This window comes from Drosophila rhopaloa, unplaced genomic scaffold (genome assembly GCF_018152115.1).
Source record: "Drosophila rhopaloa isolate 14029-0021.01 unplaced genomic scaffold, ASM1815211v1 contig_3, whole genome shotgun sequence".
NCBI classification, from domain to species: domain Eukaryota; kingdom Metazoa; phylum Arthropoda; class Insecta; order Diptera; family Drosophilidae; genus Drosophila; species Drosophila rhopaloa.
Genome location: NW_025335123.1, coordinates 4,770,080 through 4,785,431, shown reverse-complemented (window position 1 = coordinate 4,785,431; position 15,352 = coordinate 4,770,080). Strand labels below are relative to the sequence as shown.

Sequence of the window (15,352 nt, the reverse complement as noted above, 5' to 3'; positions counted from 1 at the left end):
CTAATATGTGATTTCATTTTTATGTTTTTGTAAATATCAATAATGCTGAATAATATTTGTTTGTTATTTCGAGTGACCATTGACTGTAGTTTGCGTTTTTACACAATAAACCTAAACATCTCAAAGCATAATTAACTGCAAGTGAAATTATTTAAGACCTTAAAATAGTTTTAGGCGCAAAAGCTGGTAATTTAAGACGCTTCATACAAATTTTGTTTAATCTTTACTTTCTAAGGTTGCTTAATTTTTAAGGAGTATTTTCTTATAATATTTTGGTATGTTAAATAGTACTTATACGTTCAGATATATGCGTTCAATTTATTGACAGACAGACTACATTTAAAATGAATCAAGTGAAAAGTTTATAAAGGCATTGGCAATATTATACATCACAATACATTGTGGATAGTGCCGTGGTGGCTTTTATTTAGAACCTCCGTTCACTTAACTTATTTTGTTTTTATTTCGGGCCCACTTTCCAACCAAATGAGTGTGCGTGTTTTGGCTGGGCGACTTAATTAGGAAACTGGTGCGTTTTATTTATGTGTCTTAACGAGTCGTTTATTTAACCCACCCTATTGCCAGCTCCTTTTCTCCCTCGAATCGAAGCTGAGCACACAAGCATTTTGAAAATTTGTTTATTGTTTTTCCTCGGCGTCCTCCGCACTAATTTGGGAAACGTTGAAAATGCACCACAAGAACTGAAAATTGAAAACTGAAAACCGAAATCAGAATTGGAGTTGGAATTCGAATATTTAAAAGGAAGAGGGCACAGAGAATTGAAATAATTTGGGGCCTTGATTTAAATAAAAAAAACAAACAGAGAAACATTTTCCGAACTGAGCGTTCGACGAAAAACCAAACATAAATTCCTATCAAATCCCCTCCTCCCCTCCATCCCCTTTCCCACCGCCTGTGTGGGCCGAAGTGAAGCCATGAACATTGTTTTTTATTAGCGGCAGGATACCGTCGATGCTCGAAACCCCCCTCTTCCCCCCACCCCTGCCCTAACATATATTTATATGTTAATTCGCCGGCGTTAATTAGAGAACAAAACTGTGGATGCGACTGAAAACAAGTTGGTTTCTCCGGCGTTCCTATACTCGAGTGCTGAACTAAAAATGTATTTATAAGCATGCATTTTTTGCCGCTTTTTTATTGTATTTATTTATTTGGCCGCAGGCAGCAAACAATTTGTAATCGTTGTTGTTGTTGTTCTTGTTGTTGCTGCCACTGTCGTTGACAAGGAAAATGTTGCAGCTGCGGCACGCAGAACGACACCGAAAACAAAAGCTGCAGTCGCCTTAATTGCAGTTTTTCAGTTTATTTTTTTTTTTGTAATTTTTTGCCTTCCCCAAGGAAGCGCCAAAAGAAAAATGTTTTTAAGTTTTCCGAAAAGACCCGCGGGGGCAGAAGGAATGGAGTGGATTAGATGGAAACGGGCGTGGGCCGCCGAACATGGCCAACTTTAATCCATTACTCTTGTTCTATTGTCTGAATCTGAATGAAAACGGACGTGGGTTGGTTAAACAGTTGTAAACTATTTATGGATAATTTGTCATCATAATAGAGTCATTCTAACTGAACAGAGTGGCAATAGTTAGTTTTATATTAAATGTGGCTTACTTTCAACATTAAAATAAAAGTGTCTTGTAACAAAATTGGGATATCTCAACTATTCAATACTACAGAATACAATTTTTTCTGTTTGAATTTAAGGCTACATATCTCACAAAACACGTCTGCACTAACTCTTTATTGTTTTGGAAATCCTTATAATTTTTTGTTAAACGACAATGATTTTGCGACTACCAAAGCACCAAAAAACAAAAGAGTAGAGATTTGCTGAAATTTTTACTTTTACTACCGTTTCACTTGAGTTTTCAAAAGACAAATGGTGGTCACCATTTTTAAATGATCTTCAGTGGAAACACAATTATTCACCGCTTAGAAGTATCTTAATTTCAAAAGGAAAAGATTCTTTTGAAGACCGCAGTGACTTTCTGGTCGTTAGCGAAATGAAGTTCTACATTCGAGTGGGCGACAGACGAAATATGTATGTTCGCGGGCAGGTGCTGAAAAAGCTCTACAAGTTAATTACTCGCGCCGATAAGGCCCATTATAATGCAGTTAGTAGGGGAACGGAGAGGGGAGGGGGTGGCACTTGGCCCGGGGTCCATCATTGTTTGGATGTTTTGGGCCATGTGGATGAGGATGGACGATTTTCTTGGTATCGCAAACGCTTCCAGGGAAGTCAGTGCGAACAATTTATGAAAGTGGCTCTGGCTGTTTACGACTGTTTTGGGGCGTTTACGATGAAAATGTTTATAAATACTCGCCCTGTACTACGAGTAGTTCAAAGAACTACTGGGAACTGGGTTAACCAGAATACTCGGACAGACGGCTAAGGCGAAAGATGAGATGACATAATTGCCAGTTTCTTCTGAATCCACCGAACAATCATTTCACTTTGTTCGGATCGCAAAAATTCGAAATTATTAATTACCAAAGTATGCGCGTAAACAAGACGCTTTTTTTGTTTAATCGTTCACTTTTGATAAATCACAGAGACACACACACACACACACACACACACACACAGAACAACACGGCCACAGACACCAAAACAATTTTGCGATGAAATTGTCAAATTGCAGTGCAAAAACGCAAGAGCAGCAACCGCAACCGCAATCGCACCAAAAGCAGCAACAACAGCAATTGAATGCCCCTCATCCGGGGCATCTCCACTTTCCCCCTCCCCCTCCCCCTGCACCATCACCCCTCCCACCACGAATTCAATTCACAATTTTCGGTTACCGAAAATCACTGCGAGGCGAACGCAATCAATCATAAAACGATGAAATGTCGACAACGACCAGCTCACGAGGGGTCGGCAGAGGCAAATTGAAAACTCTCAGCCAGGACATGGACAAGGAAAAGCCCCGGCCCAAACAACCCCAAGCCCCAAAAGTGGGGGCATAAGCCCCATCAACAGTTACTGCGTTTATGCCACATCCCTTCTGCAAAATCATTTCGTGATTGAAAGTTATAGGTTCGAGTTTCAACATCACGAAAATAATGCCAATTCCGTTTAAAAGCTAAACTTGCATGTAAAATAACCATGAATACTGAATAATTTATAATTTATATAAAATATAAAATTATGTTGTTTTAGGTAAATTAACCAAATATTGCCTTTAAACAAAGTAATGCAAAATTTTGGAAAATAAGTTTTTCGAACAATAAATCAAACATGCTGACAATTATTAATAATTTCTTTTGTGAGCTTCTTGAATTAAATTAAAATCATTTTCGAATTAAAGAAAAGCGCTGCAAAGCGTTCTTTTTAAATTAAAACTTAAATTAAAGTATGACTGACACAAAGGTTAGATCAAAATTACAAATATTATTAACGGTTTTTAGTTCGAAAAATTGCTGATGTCATAATTTGCACCGCATAAACTTGGTACTCTAGAGCAAGTCAAAAGCGTAACGTTGGATTGGCTTTTGGTTGGTTTGCGTTTGCGTTTGCGTTGGTCTGCTCGGTTCGGAATGTTTTGGTTTGTTTGGTCACTGGCCAAAAGCGAACGCTTTCCGACAATTTATCAACGGCTTTCGATGCAGCAGCTTTGGCCAATTCGGAGCTCCTAAGCTGGACCAAATCTGCTCTTGGCCAGAACCCAAGCCCCGGCCAGAAGTCCCCGAAGCAGCGAACAAAAAAATATTCGACTCCGTCTCTGCGGCAGTTAATTAGAGATGCCCAACCGTCGAATCCGACTGTGGATTGTGAACTGTGGACTGGGGAGATATCAAAGGGCTTCCATTCATAACTCGCAAGCATTGCACTGTGTCAACATGGGCCGAGTACCGGAAACAGTTGCCATTCAAAGTGCGATTGCTGGGATTGACCAACAAAAAAATTAAACCAAACTCCGTCGACTAGGAAAGCTCAGGTCTTTTTCAAAAACATGGATTGTACGGGAATAGAGTCGTTCTTTAACTCTGATTTTCTGTTCGCGAAAAAAGGGGTTTTGAAATCACTTTTAAAGGTGTCTAAAAGTATGCAACGATATATTTTGATTTCAGAAGTCCGAGGGATTAATTATCAAAGACTATGTCTAAGTATGTTAGCTTAAGTTTTATAAACTATTCTATTATTTTTAATAAATCCATTGGCTTTTGAATAGCTATAAAGTATCAATATACTTTGTATTACCATTACCAATAATAAATTGTATTTAATTTATTTGTATATCCTTGTTTTGCCATCGAGAGGTGCATTTCTTTATCGACCTACCAGCTTTCCCTGTCAAAAGCAATGTTTTTTCTTAGCCGTGTGACTAATTCGAGTCGAAAGTTAAGCGGCCTAAAAATGTTTTTATTGGAAACTCTCCCAGGCTGTTAATTTCGAGGCTGCGACAAAGATGCAGATACAGATACCGATACCGATACGGATACTGACGATTTCATTGTCTCCCCGGCCATCCATATCCATCCATCCGTTTCGGGGAGTGTGAGAGTGTTTGAGGGCCACTTATCAAATTTGAACTTAATTACTGGACTCACCTTTCTCGGATAACACCGCAGCTTGGGGTCCGGCTAATGAGCGGTTTTATGCATCGCTTTAAGTCGCATTTGATTGAGCTGGATGGGCATTTTGTAATCGTCGAACTCAAATTTACATGGCCCCCCAAAAAAAAAAAAAAAAAAACAGTCGATCCAAAAAAAAAAAAAACGAAAATCTCTTGCCCGGCCCATAAATCAAGTGGCATTCGCCGGCAGTCGCAAGTCGCAGGTCGTAAGTGTGTCATTAAAATTAATTATCTAGCATTTTTAACACCGAGCCGAACCCTTTTCGGGGCGGAAATGGGGAGTTTGGCCCATGGAAGCCTAGTAGATTGGTAGCTTGGCAGCTTGGTAGCTTGGCAGCTTGGTAGCTTGTCAATTAGCCACACGCCGTGCTTTGAGCTCTGCGTTTTCTAAATATTTGCTTAGCTTTTGTTGACGATTCTACAACGGTCTCCGAATGCTCCTCCGCGTACACTGCAGAAAATATTCATTTAATTATCAAAAAGTAACTTATTTTATTTAAATTCTAATACAGTATGGGCCTCCCTTAAAGCTACACATTTTTTTTAAATATATTGTACTCACTTCAATCAAAAACCTTACGAAATAAAAATTCTTATACAAAAAACTAGGTTATGAAATTTATTATATTGAAATTTAAGTATTGCAATTATTATTTATTATAAATTTCATATAAATTGAAAACTTTGTTCTGAGAACAATTCAATAACCAATTATGGTGTATTGTTTTAACCGCCAGAAGAATTTAACATTGAAAAATGTTTATTGAATTATCTCTTGTAACATCATAATATTGTTTCTTGTTTTTTATGTTTGTTTTTATTTTTATAATACAAATGATGCCAATAACTGTATAATTTATGGTTTATAAAACTTCAACCAATATTGTTTAATTTTATTAACTTATAATTCAAAACATAAGTATATTTTCTCGGATCACTCTATTTATTTAAATGTATTATTGCATATTCGTTATTTATTCCGAGTGTATGAATGCGAAAGTCCCTGACTGCGTTCAAATATTTGCGCTGACATAAGTTTGTCTGCGGCTGGCATGAGGACGGAATGAAGATTGGGGAGTGGAGAACGGAGATTGTGGCATGAGGCATGGGGCATGGGGCACAGGGCAGGGAGACCCAGTGGCACCAGTGAGAGTGGAGTGAAAGTGGAGTCGAATTTCGTCGTGTCTGCCTGCGGACGATAATTATAACATGTGTGCCCAGAACAGAACCGAACTGAGCTGCGGATTCGGAATGAAGCCGGGCTGACACAACTGTCGATTGCACGGCATCGCAGACAGTGGGCCCTCGACCATGGACAATGGTGCGGTGCTTCAAGTTTTTGTCTAGCCGCAAGCTGCAACAGCAGAAAGATTCGTGGCCTTTGCCACTGACAGGTCAGCTGTCCATTTCCGACTGCGCTTCCTTTGGCGTCCAAACCTCGGGGCAAGAAGATGCCAACTCAGCACCAGCAACTGCACACAGCTCAAATTCGCAGGTGGTTTTTATGGCCATGTACAAAGTTAGATATAAAGAGCAAAATAATATAACATAATTATTAATATTTTTTCTAAATTTTTGTATATAGCTTTAAAATAATATTCAAAGGGTTTAGCTGAAATTAATTTGTTAATTTAATAAGCTTTGCTCAAACAAGTGATATGAACACTACACAAAATCATTGCTCACCAATAGTTTTTACTATTTGAGAAAAAGGCCCTATTTCTCTCAGTGTACCAATGGCAGGCAGCAAGAACCGCAGCAGTCGCCATCGAATGTCAATAGCAAAACTGTTTGCCAAAAGCATAACAAGCAGCAGGCGACAGGGAATAAGCAAAGGAACCTCCGGTCTTCAATGATCGAATAGGACGGCCAGTTACCTTCCCTTTAAAACATTAAAGAGATTTGCTGATGGTAATTCCACTTTTATGGAGTTCCTTGGATTTATTTTTAACTCCTCAAGAAATCATCTTGAAATTTTATTAAATATCTTTTGCTTACAATATTAATATTATATAATATATATACGCAAACGTATTTTTAAAATTTACAAAACCCAAAAAAATGCTTAGTTACTAATACAGTTTTTATTAAAAATTAAGGACAATAATATCTGTTATTAAAATACAGAAATTTATTTTTTGTCTTAAACATCCCGTTTACTGCTCATACGCCCCGTTGTCGATTGGTAAGGTCTTGAGTAAGTAATTCAAAACAAATCGCCGCATAAATTATCCAACCTAAGCCAATGTCCCGCTAGACAAATAGCGCTCCCATCCACCAGATCCACTGGCAATCGCAGACCCATTTCCCCCTCCCACCTCATTCCATTCTGGCCAATCTCGAGCCATTCCCTGGACAAACCATTTTGCGTGCCATTTTTCCCATTTATCGCATTGGGCAATCGCCAAATCGAGGGCGATAATAAAGCTGTTAAAAAGCGGACAGTTAGAACTTAACAAATGCCAGATGTATCTTTTCTCATCCGAACTTTTCCTCTCCTTTCGTCTTTCAGAGTGCAACTGCAACAAGCACGCCCGCCAGTGCCGCTTCAACATGGAGATCTTCCGGCTTTCGCAAGGCGTCTCCGGCGGAGTCTGCCAGAACTGCCGCCACTCGACCACGGGCCGCAACTGCCACCAGTGCAAGGAGGGATTCTACCGCGACCCCACCAAGCCCCTCACCCACCGCAAGGTGTGCAAAGGTACGTACAACATCATTATTAAACAATTTCCGATAAACTAACCAGCATTTTTCGGTTTTTTTTTATCAAATCCCTGGGAAATAATACTCGCAAGTTGGAATGCTATACCTCGTTGAATTCGTTATAAAATTTTCAATCAAGTGGCATTCGCAGCTAAAAAATTTTATTTTTGGAAAAAAATCATGAGGCTACCCCTTATAAAAATTATTTTGGCCAAAATCCGTAAGAAATCATTGGTTTTTCGGTTTTTTGATCAAAACCCGTGAAAATAATAGTCGCAAGTTGGAATGATATACCTCGTTGAATTTGTTATAATATTTCCAATCAATTGGCATTTACAGCAAAAATTTTTTTATTTTTTTTTAATTATAAGGGCCCCCTTATGAAAATTATTTTGGCCGAAATCCGGAAAACAAGATCGATTTTTCGATTTTTTTTTTATAAATATCCTGGGAATTAAGGGTCGCATGTTGGATTGTAATACCTCGTTGAATTCGTTAAAAAATGTCTAATAAAGTTGCATTCACAGCAAAATTTTTTTTTATAAAAATCATGAGTTATAAGTTGCATTTATAGCCTAAAAATTTCATTAATGACCAATTTTTGCAATTAATAATGATGTACCCCTTTGTGAAAAATATTTTAGGTCACCTTTCTGCAACCCAATTTAAGCTGTTTATTTTGTTAAATCATGCAAAAGCCATTTAAATATTAAATAAAATACATATATTTGAAAAATAATTTAAGTTACACTTATATATGGCAACCCTTAAATAATTTATGCAATCAAAGCCATTAATACGTTTACTTATATTTAATGGCAAGAAAAAACCACGGGAAACCAATCATTCGAATTAAACGAAGAGATCTTAAACGTATTGTGAAATCGGAAATTCTTCCCCCTGAGATTAGTGCACAATTTACAATAATTAGCTCCCTGTGAATTTCAACTGGGCCAACCTCCCCCCTGCCTCCCCCCTCCCCTTTCGGCACCCAACCCCCTGTGGCAACCCTTTGGCCATCCCCAGGCGACCTTCGAGTGTGTTGTTTGTAATGTTATTTATGACCGCCATAAATTCACGCGCTCCAATCGAAACAATAAAAATAAAACGAAGCCAGCGGATAAGAAAAAGACTCCAGAAGAAAACAAGAAAGGAAAGCTAACTTCGGACGGAGCCGAAGTTGATATACCCTTGCAGAATATTCTGTAAATTATATTCTTCAAAATTATTCATATATTCATATATTCTTAATATTCATAAAAAGTCCTAACTTCCTAACTTTAAAAACACCAAAGTTATGGCATTTCCAATCGTTCAGTTATATGGCAGCTATAGGATATAGTCGGCCGATCCTTATGAAATTTGGTAGGTCGGATTGATTGGCCAAAAATAAAACCCATAGAAAATCCCAACTTGATAACTTTACAAACACCAAAGTTATGGCATTTCCGATCAATCAATTATATGGCGGCTATAGGATATAGTCGTCCGATCCTTTTGAAATTCGGTAGGTCGGATTAATTGGCCAAAAATAAAACTCATAGAAAATCCCAACTTCCTAACTTTAAAAACACCAAAGTTATGGCATTTCCGATCGTTCAGTTATATGGCAGCTATATGATATAGTGGCCCGATCCGGCTCGTTCCGACTTATATACTACCTGCAATAGAAAGACAACTTTTGGGAAAGTTTCAAGCAGATAGCTTTAAAACTGAGGGACTAGTTTGCGTAGAAACGGACGGACGGACAGACGGACAGACGGACGGACAGACGGACAGACGGAAAGACGGACGGACAGACGGACATGGCTAGATCGACTCTCCTGGTGATGCTGATCAAGAATATATATACTTTATAGGGTCGGAAATGTCTCCTTCACTGCGTTGCAAACTTTTGACTGAAATTATAATACCCTCTGCAAGGGTATAAAAATAGCACAGGACAGAAGATCTCGATCATTAGATACCCTGGCTACCGCAAAAAATATGCTGAGTATTAAGCAAATACTTTTAAATGTAAAAAATCGAAACTTTCAATATTTAAATAACACAACAAATAAGAAAATTAAATCGGATCATAGGCCTAGAAATTAAACTGCTAAGTAAAAGCTTTATATTGTTTAGTCTTGAATTCATATTCCTTTGTTCTTAGAATAACGCTTTTGAATTCATTATTTGTTTGGTGATTTTGTATTGAGTACTGCAGGTACCAAAATGGGTTCAAGCTTTGGATAATTTTACTCATTCCACTATTACATTTTATAATATTAAGTATTCAAAATCAGGTATTTAGTTTAGAGAAGATCGCGGATGTGCTGTATGACGTCGAATAGGTGAAAGAGGAAACGCGCACATACGGGAACCCAAATTTATGGCCTGCAATCATTTTCATTGGCAAACAATCAAATCAGGTGGACCACATGGCTAAAATCTGAGCCGCTCGCCTATTTATAGTTGCGCCGCCCACATATATATATAAATATATATATGGCATATACATGATATGCATCCCGCTGAGAATTCACATTCAAAAAATTTATACCTAATTGCGAATCGAGTATCGTAAACAAAAACAAAAGGCCCCGTTGGGGACGGTGGGTGGTGTTAGGGGGTGCCGCCTGTCGTTTGTCATTGGGATGTCAGAAATTTTGTCGAAACCGCTTTGGCTTTCAGCTTTCGGCTTTCGGTTTTCGGCTTTCTGTTTTCGGTTTTCGGCTGACTAAGCATCATAATTCTCGCACCCGCTCAGCCAGAGCCGTTAAATCCAAATCAAATTCTTATCGATTTTTAATTAATTATCCGGCTAAGTCGGAGCAGAGAACAGAGCGGAGCCGCATCGTAAATAAGCACCGCCGAATGTTGGATTCCCCGCAAAATCCAGACACCACCACCCACTTGCGATTTCGAGCGGAGACAAAAGGCGGCGCCGCGGCGACAATTTTGAAATTATATCGCCTTCGTCAGCGGCGACTTTGTGCGTCCATAAAAAATTTATTCGTTTTAATTTTGACACGCGTGCAATTTGTTAAGAAACATTTTTACATTCCCGCCACCTTACAGTGGCTGCCATTGTTTCTCTGGTATTGTATTTCTGGCTTGTTGGCAAAATGTTTTACGTCATGTTTGCCATTTGCCAAATGTTGCGGCTTCTACCCTGACCCCCTTCTCCTGACCCCCCCCCAAACTTTCAATTAGTCAACCGAAATTGTTGGGAAAATCTTTGTGGCCCAGGAATGGGGAATGCTTTCCAGCTGATGCAGACTGTCGGAGGACATCCAGTGATTTATTCGTTTCATCTCGAGCTGGCTCGTTATTCATACCCCCGAAACGTTCGAAATAAATTTTAAATAATTTCACATTACTAATGGCATTTGCTCAAGAGACAAGCAGCAGCCACAAAGGATGTACACCCACATGCTTTCAATTTTAATATTCAAGATCAGCAAGTGAAATTGAATTCAAGGGGAAATTAGACTTTGGCACGGACCAAGGTTCTTAATTGGAAACACACGTCTTTTATATAAATCAAACAAACAATTGAAGTAAAATATTACCCAATTTTACACAGCCTTTTTCAATTGATAATATTCTATATATTTTTATTTTCAATGCGTTATAAGCCAACTTATAATCACTTTCTGGAAAGCCTAAATAATTAACCTTCTGGCTTTTAATTGAAAATATACATAAGTGTAAGCTTAAGATGCACTCATACAACAACCGCAATTAAACGATTAATACAATGAAAGGCAAACAAAATCATTGTTATTATGGAATAGCAGTATTAAGTTCCTATTAAATCAATCATTTGGTTAAAGTTGTGAATTTCAAGCACACTTCCCCCTCCCCCGCACTTCGAATCAAGGCCCATAACTTTTGCCAATTTAAATTATATTGCACACACACGCAATCCCCCCCACCTTCCATTAACCCATTATAATTAACGCCTTCAAGTCATTTCGATTGCCGGCTAAAATGAAAAAGATAAGGCCGAAGAAGAAGCAACCCAACATCCGCAAACTATATTTGCCTGAGCACACACACTCGTGCAACGGCAGTTGAATTTGAAGTTGATTTAATTTAAATATTCAAATGATTTACTTGAGGATGGCAAAGTCAAGTGTAATGGAGCAAATGCCATCCAAAGCCATAATTCATCGTCCAGACAGAGAGTTTAGTTGGGATATAAAACCGGGATAGGAATTGGAGGTTTGAAATTGGAATCGGTTTGCAATTAGAATTACACACAGATGCAGATACAGATTCACATTCAGATTCAGATTCAGATTTAGATAGAAATTCAGATGCGGACACGTGTCATTTGGGCAAACGGCTCAGTCAATTTCCTTATTTGTGCAAATGTTTCAATGACCGGAAAATTACATATTATTATTTGTCCAACGAGAGGATCCCGGCATCCTGGCCGTAAACGAATCGTTATTCATACACTTGTCTGCATGTGTTGCTCTGGCTGCTGCTCTTTTGATAATTAAAATCCGAATCCCTCCCTCTTCCCCCGAAAAGTATACTCTACTTTTTGCCTTGTTGCCTTCGTTGACATCATTAAATTTGCATGCCACACATAGGGGCAATAAAAACAAGACGAGCGAATCGCAAATCGAATTCTGTGTGCCCTGTAAATATTGTATGCGAATGGGGTATGCTATTAATTGCTTGCTTATTTATTTTCTTGTTAATTAGAAAATGTTTTTGCTTTACATATAAAATATTAAAAGTCATTATTTAGATAGAAAGTTCACTTTCACATTTCGACATGCTGTTATAAAACATGCACTTATAAATAATTAGATTTATATTTGTCGATTGTCATACACATAATATGTTTAAGATATAACCAAATGTTTTTGGCTTTCCTTGCAACATCCTTTTTTTAAGGTCAAGATAAAGAAACTTTTAGGTCAAACTAACCAATTACTCTGATAACATTGCAAGTGATATTTCAAAGTGAATTCTTAATGAAAATACATACCATTAGAGTGTTGAACTCACGATTCCTGCAGCTGATCCCAGTCGAATGAGGCCTTCCTTTGTGTTGACAAGGACATCCCATCCTTCCACTATCCATTATCATATCTGCCATCGCCGTTTATCGTCGCCCAGTAATTAGGGTGTACAATTGAATGCCTGCCAATTGTTTTCCACTGCCCGACTGAACAGTGAACCGAACTTCTAGGCGTATCAACTGTGACAAAGGACTCCTGAAATCGCATGTGTCAATGGGGGCATGCCACATTTATGGGGCGTGTCAGGGGCGGTGGGCGTGGCGTGGAATACAATTAACATTATCCGTAGCTAAATACGTGAAATTAAAAGCCATAAAATCAGTAAGTCACGTGCGAAATGTTACAGCAATAACATGGATGGAAAGCAGGAGGAATTACATGGGGTCACAGCAGGAGCGGCAATTAAAATAATGCCACACACACGTAGTCGGGAAAAGTTTCTTTATTGCCCGGAAAGTTCATGAAATGCATTGGTGGTGGGAAGGGGGGGAAGGACATCTGTGGGGGAGGAATCAGTCAAACATCATTAGAATTTCATAAAACGCGTCTTTGCAACTGTGCCGAATCGCATAAAGGTTAAAGGTTAAAGGTTAAACCACCCCAGCGAGGGTCGCTCGGCGACTTAATTGAAATTTGGGAATGCCAACGCGAAATGCATTTATCATACTGCCGTATGCTAAGGCGGTTTCAAAAACTAAGCCGGAAAAATCTATTACAGTCGCCCCAGAAAGAATGTGCGTGGGTGGTGGGTGGTGTTTCCAACCAAAACTAAGCCCTGTGACAAATTTTGTGCTGGCAAAGCCATAAAAGTTCATGCCAAGAGCACAATTTTCCAACATTTTTGACAAAGCTAAACAACCCAAAATAAGTAAGAAAAAATTGATAGAAAAAGATGAGTTGTGTGAGGGGAAAAGAACACACCATAACGAATCTGATATGCCCTCGCAATTTTCAGAAACGTATGTGAATAAGATTCGATTTTATGGATTTACTTAACTTTCCCTAACTTTGACTTTGGATTTTAGAGTATTTAAAGTTTTATTTACAATAAAAAGTTGGGTATAACAATACACTTAAATGTTTATTATTCCTATCCAAAATCGGATTTTTATAATCAATCCAAACAAATTAATTTCTTCAACACTAGCTTTTTTAAAATATGTGTAAGATTACACAATATAAAAAAGCAATCACAACAATCCTTATACAAAAAACAAAACAATTTTATATAAAATATAGAAATATCAGAAGGTATTTTTGTAAATATTATTTTAATTACCACAATAGTGTAATCTTAGTAAGTAAACGATGAAGCACCTTAAAGATTTCTATTTAATGATCGATAACGATCAATAAATAAAATAAATTCCGTCAAAGCATTCATTTTAATTTTTGATATTTAATGATCATTATAAAGTATTTTTTAAAGAGCTTAGTTTTCAAGTGGGACTGTTGGGGCCTTCGATTTTGTTCAGTGTATACATGTGCTCACTGCACCGCTTAACCCACAACGACACAGGCATTTTGGACAGTGGTTTGCCTTAGGGCGACCGTCCAATTTGAATTATGACATTTTGCATGCGAGGTGACATTTAAAGCTGTGCAAATTGTTCGAGCGTCAAATTGGCGCTGCCACTTCTCCCCCACCCACCCACTTTACCCCCTCCCACTCCCACTCCCATTTCCAGTTGGAAAATCATTTTCCGAAACGGTGCACTTCAGCCAGAAGTAGCTGGAGTTTGGCAACAATTCGGCATTGCCTACTTTACTGCGCGTCGTTTGATTTTCAATAGGCCCATTCAGATCTGTTTACCCCGCCTTCCATTTTCCATTTTCCATTTCCCGAGGCGCCTCAATCTTTAACGCACAATTTGAAAAGCGCGAAAAGTTTTTTTCCATCCGTCTGTTGGTCTGAGATGGTTTTCCCAGACCCGCCCCCTCTCTCCACTCACCCCCCTCACCTGGTTGGAAAAACTTTGTACATGCAACAGAAAATTGTAGCAAGTCGGAGAAGAGGCCTCCACCATTTTGCTCATTTCGCGCCGGGCGAAAGTTGAGCGAACTTTGCGCCAGTTGCAACCGCGATAAACTTTTTCCCGCTCCCCGGGAAACGAAGGAAAAGTCTGGAAGGAAAAGGGATTGGGGGGGGGAGAAGGGGGGAGTACTTTTCCTAGAGTGTCGCGCAAAGCCTCTGATTTATTAATAAGACCCAAGGAAAGTTCCGCCCGGCGGCTCAAGTGTGAAGTGCGAGCAAAGGTGAATCGCCTTTTGGACCGGTTCGAGGCTTTCGGGCCAAATCGAATGGCTCATTTGAATTCATGAGCAATTGGTAGATCATTCGAGTGAATCATTTTCGCCAGACGCGAGATGTGCGCATTTAATTGAATGTGTAATCAAAGTCTCAAAGGAGCATCGCCTACGTAACCGCCTTGAGTTCCGGTTTAAGGATTCGCAAGGATATGCAGGATGTTGGGTTACACGATAATGAGTTTCAATAATCCAGGTACACTATTGGGGTATTTGGCTTGCAAACTATTACACCATTTTTGAAATATTTATAAGGGAAGAAATTATTGCAAATTATATTTAAAACATAATCGAGCTAATCAACTTTAGGTGTCCCTTTATTCTATTCCATTTATCTTATTAACAAACCCTTAAAAAATACAAATAATTATATTATTTGTTATTTTTAACTATTTACATAAGCCACATAAAACTGATTATTTATTAATTACTCTACAATATCGTTCTTTCTGGACTTTGTTTTTTATAATACAAAAAGGCAATAAAATAAAAAAAATAGTGCATTTAAAATTATAACAATCATGTTATTTCTAAAGTACCGATAGGCAAACGAAATGCATAAGTTATTTGTTGGAAAAAACATCCACATTAAGGATGGTAAAACTATACAAATACCTTCATAAAACCTATATACAAGTAATATTATATAGTAAATTGAACTAACAGATTAAGGATGACAGAACTATACAAATACCTTAATAAAACCTATATACAAGTAATATTTTA

The 15,352-nt window shown here is 38.2% G+C and overlaps 1 protein-coding gene across 2 annotated transcripts in view; it reads left to right on the top strand.

The window, feature by feature from the left end:
• The window catches only part of LOC108048359 (netrin-A), a 54,653-nt gene that overhangs the window by 25,553 nt on the left and 13,748 nt on the right, over positions 1-15,352 (top strand). For both annotated transcript variants that reach the window (XM_044461249.1, XM_044461250.1), the window contains exon 2: positions 7,105-7,293. In XM_044461249.1, the coding sequence (XP_044317184.1) occupies positions 7,105-7,293 (189 nt within the window). The remainder of the gene's footprint in view (positions 1-7,104; positions 7,294-15,352) is intronic.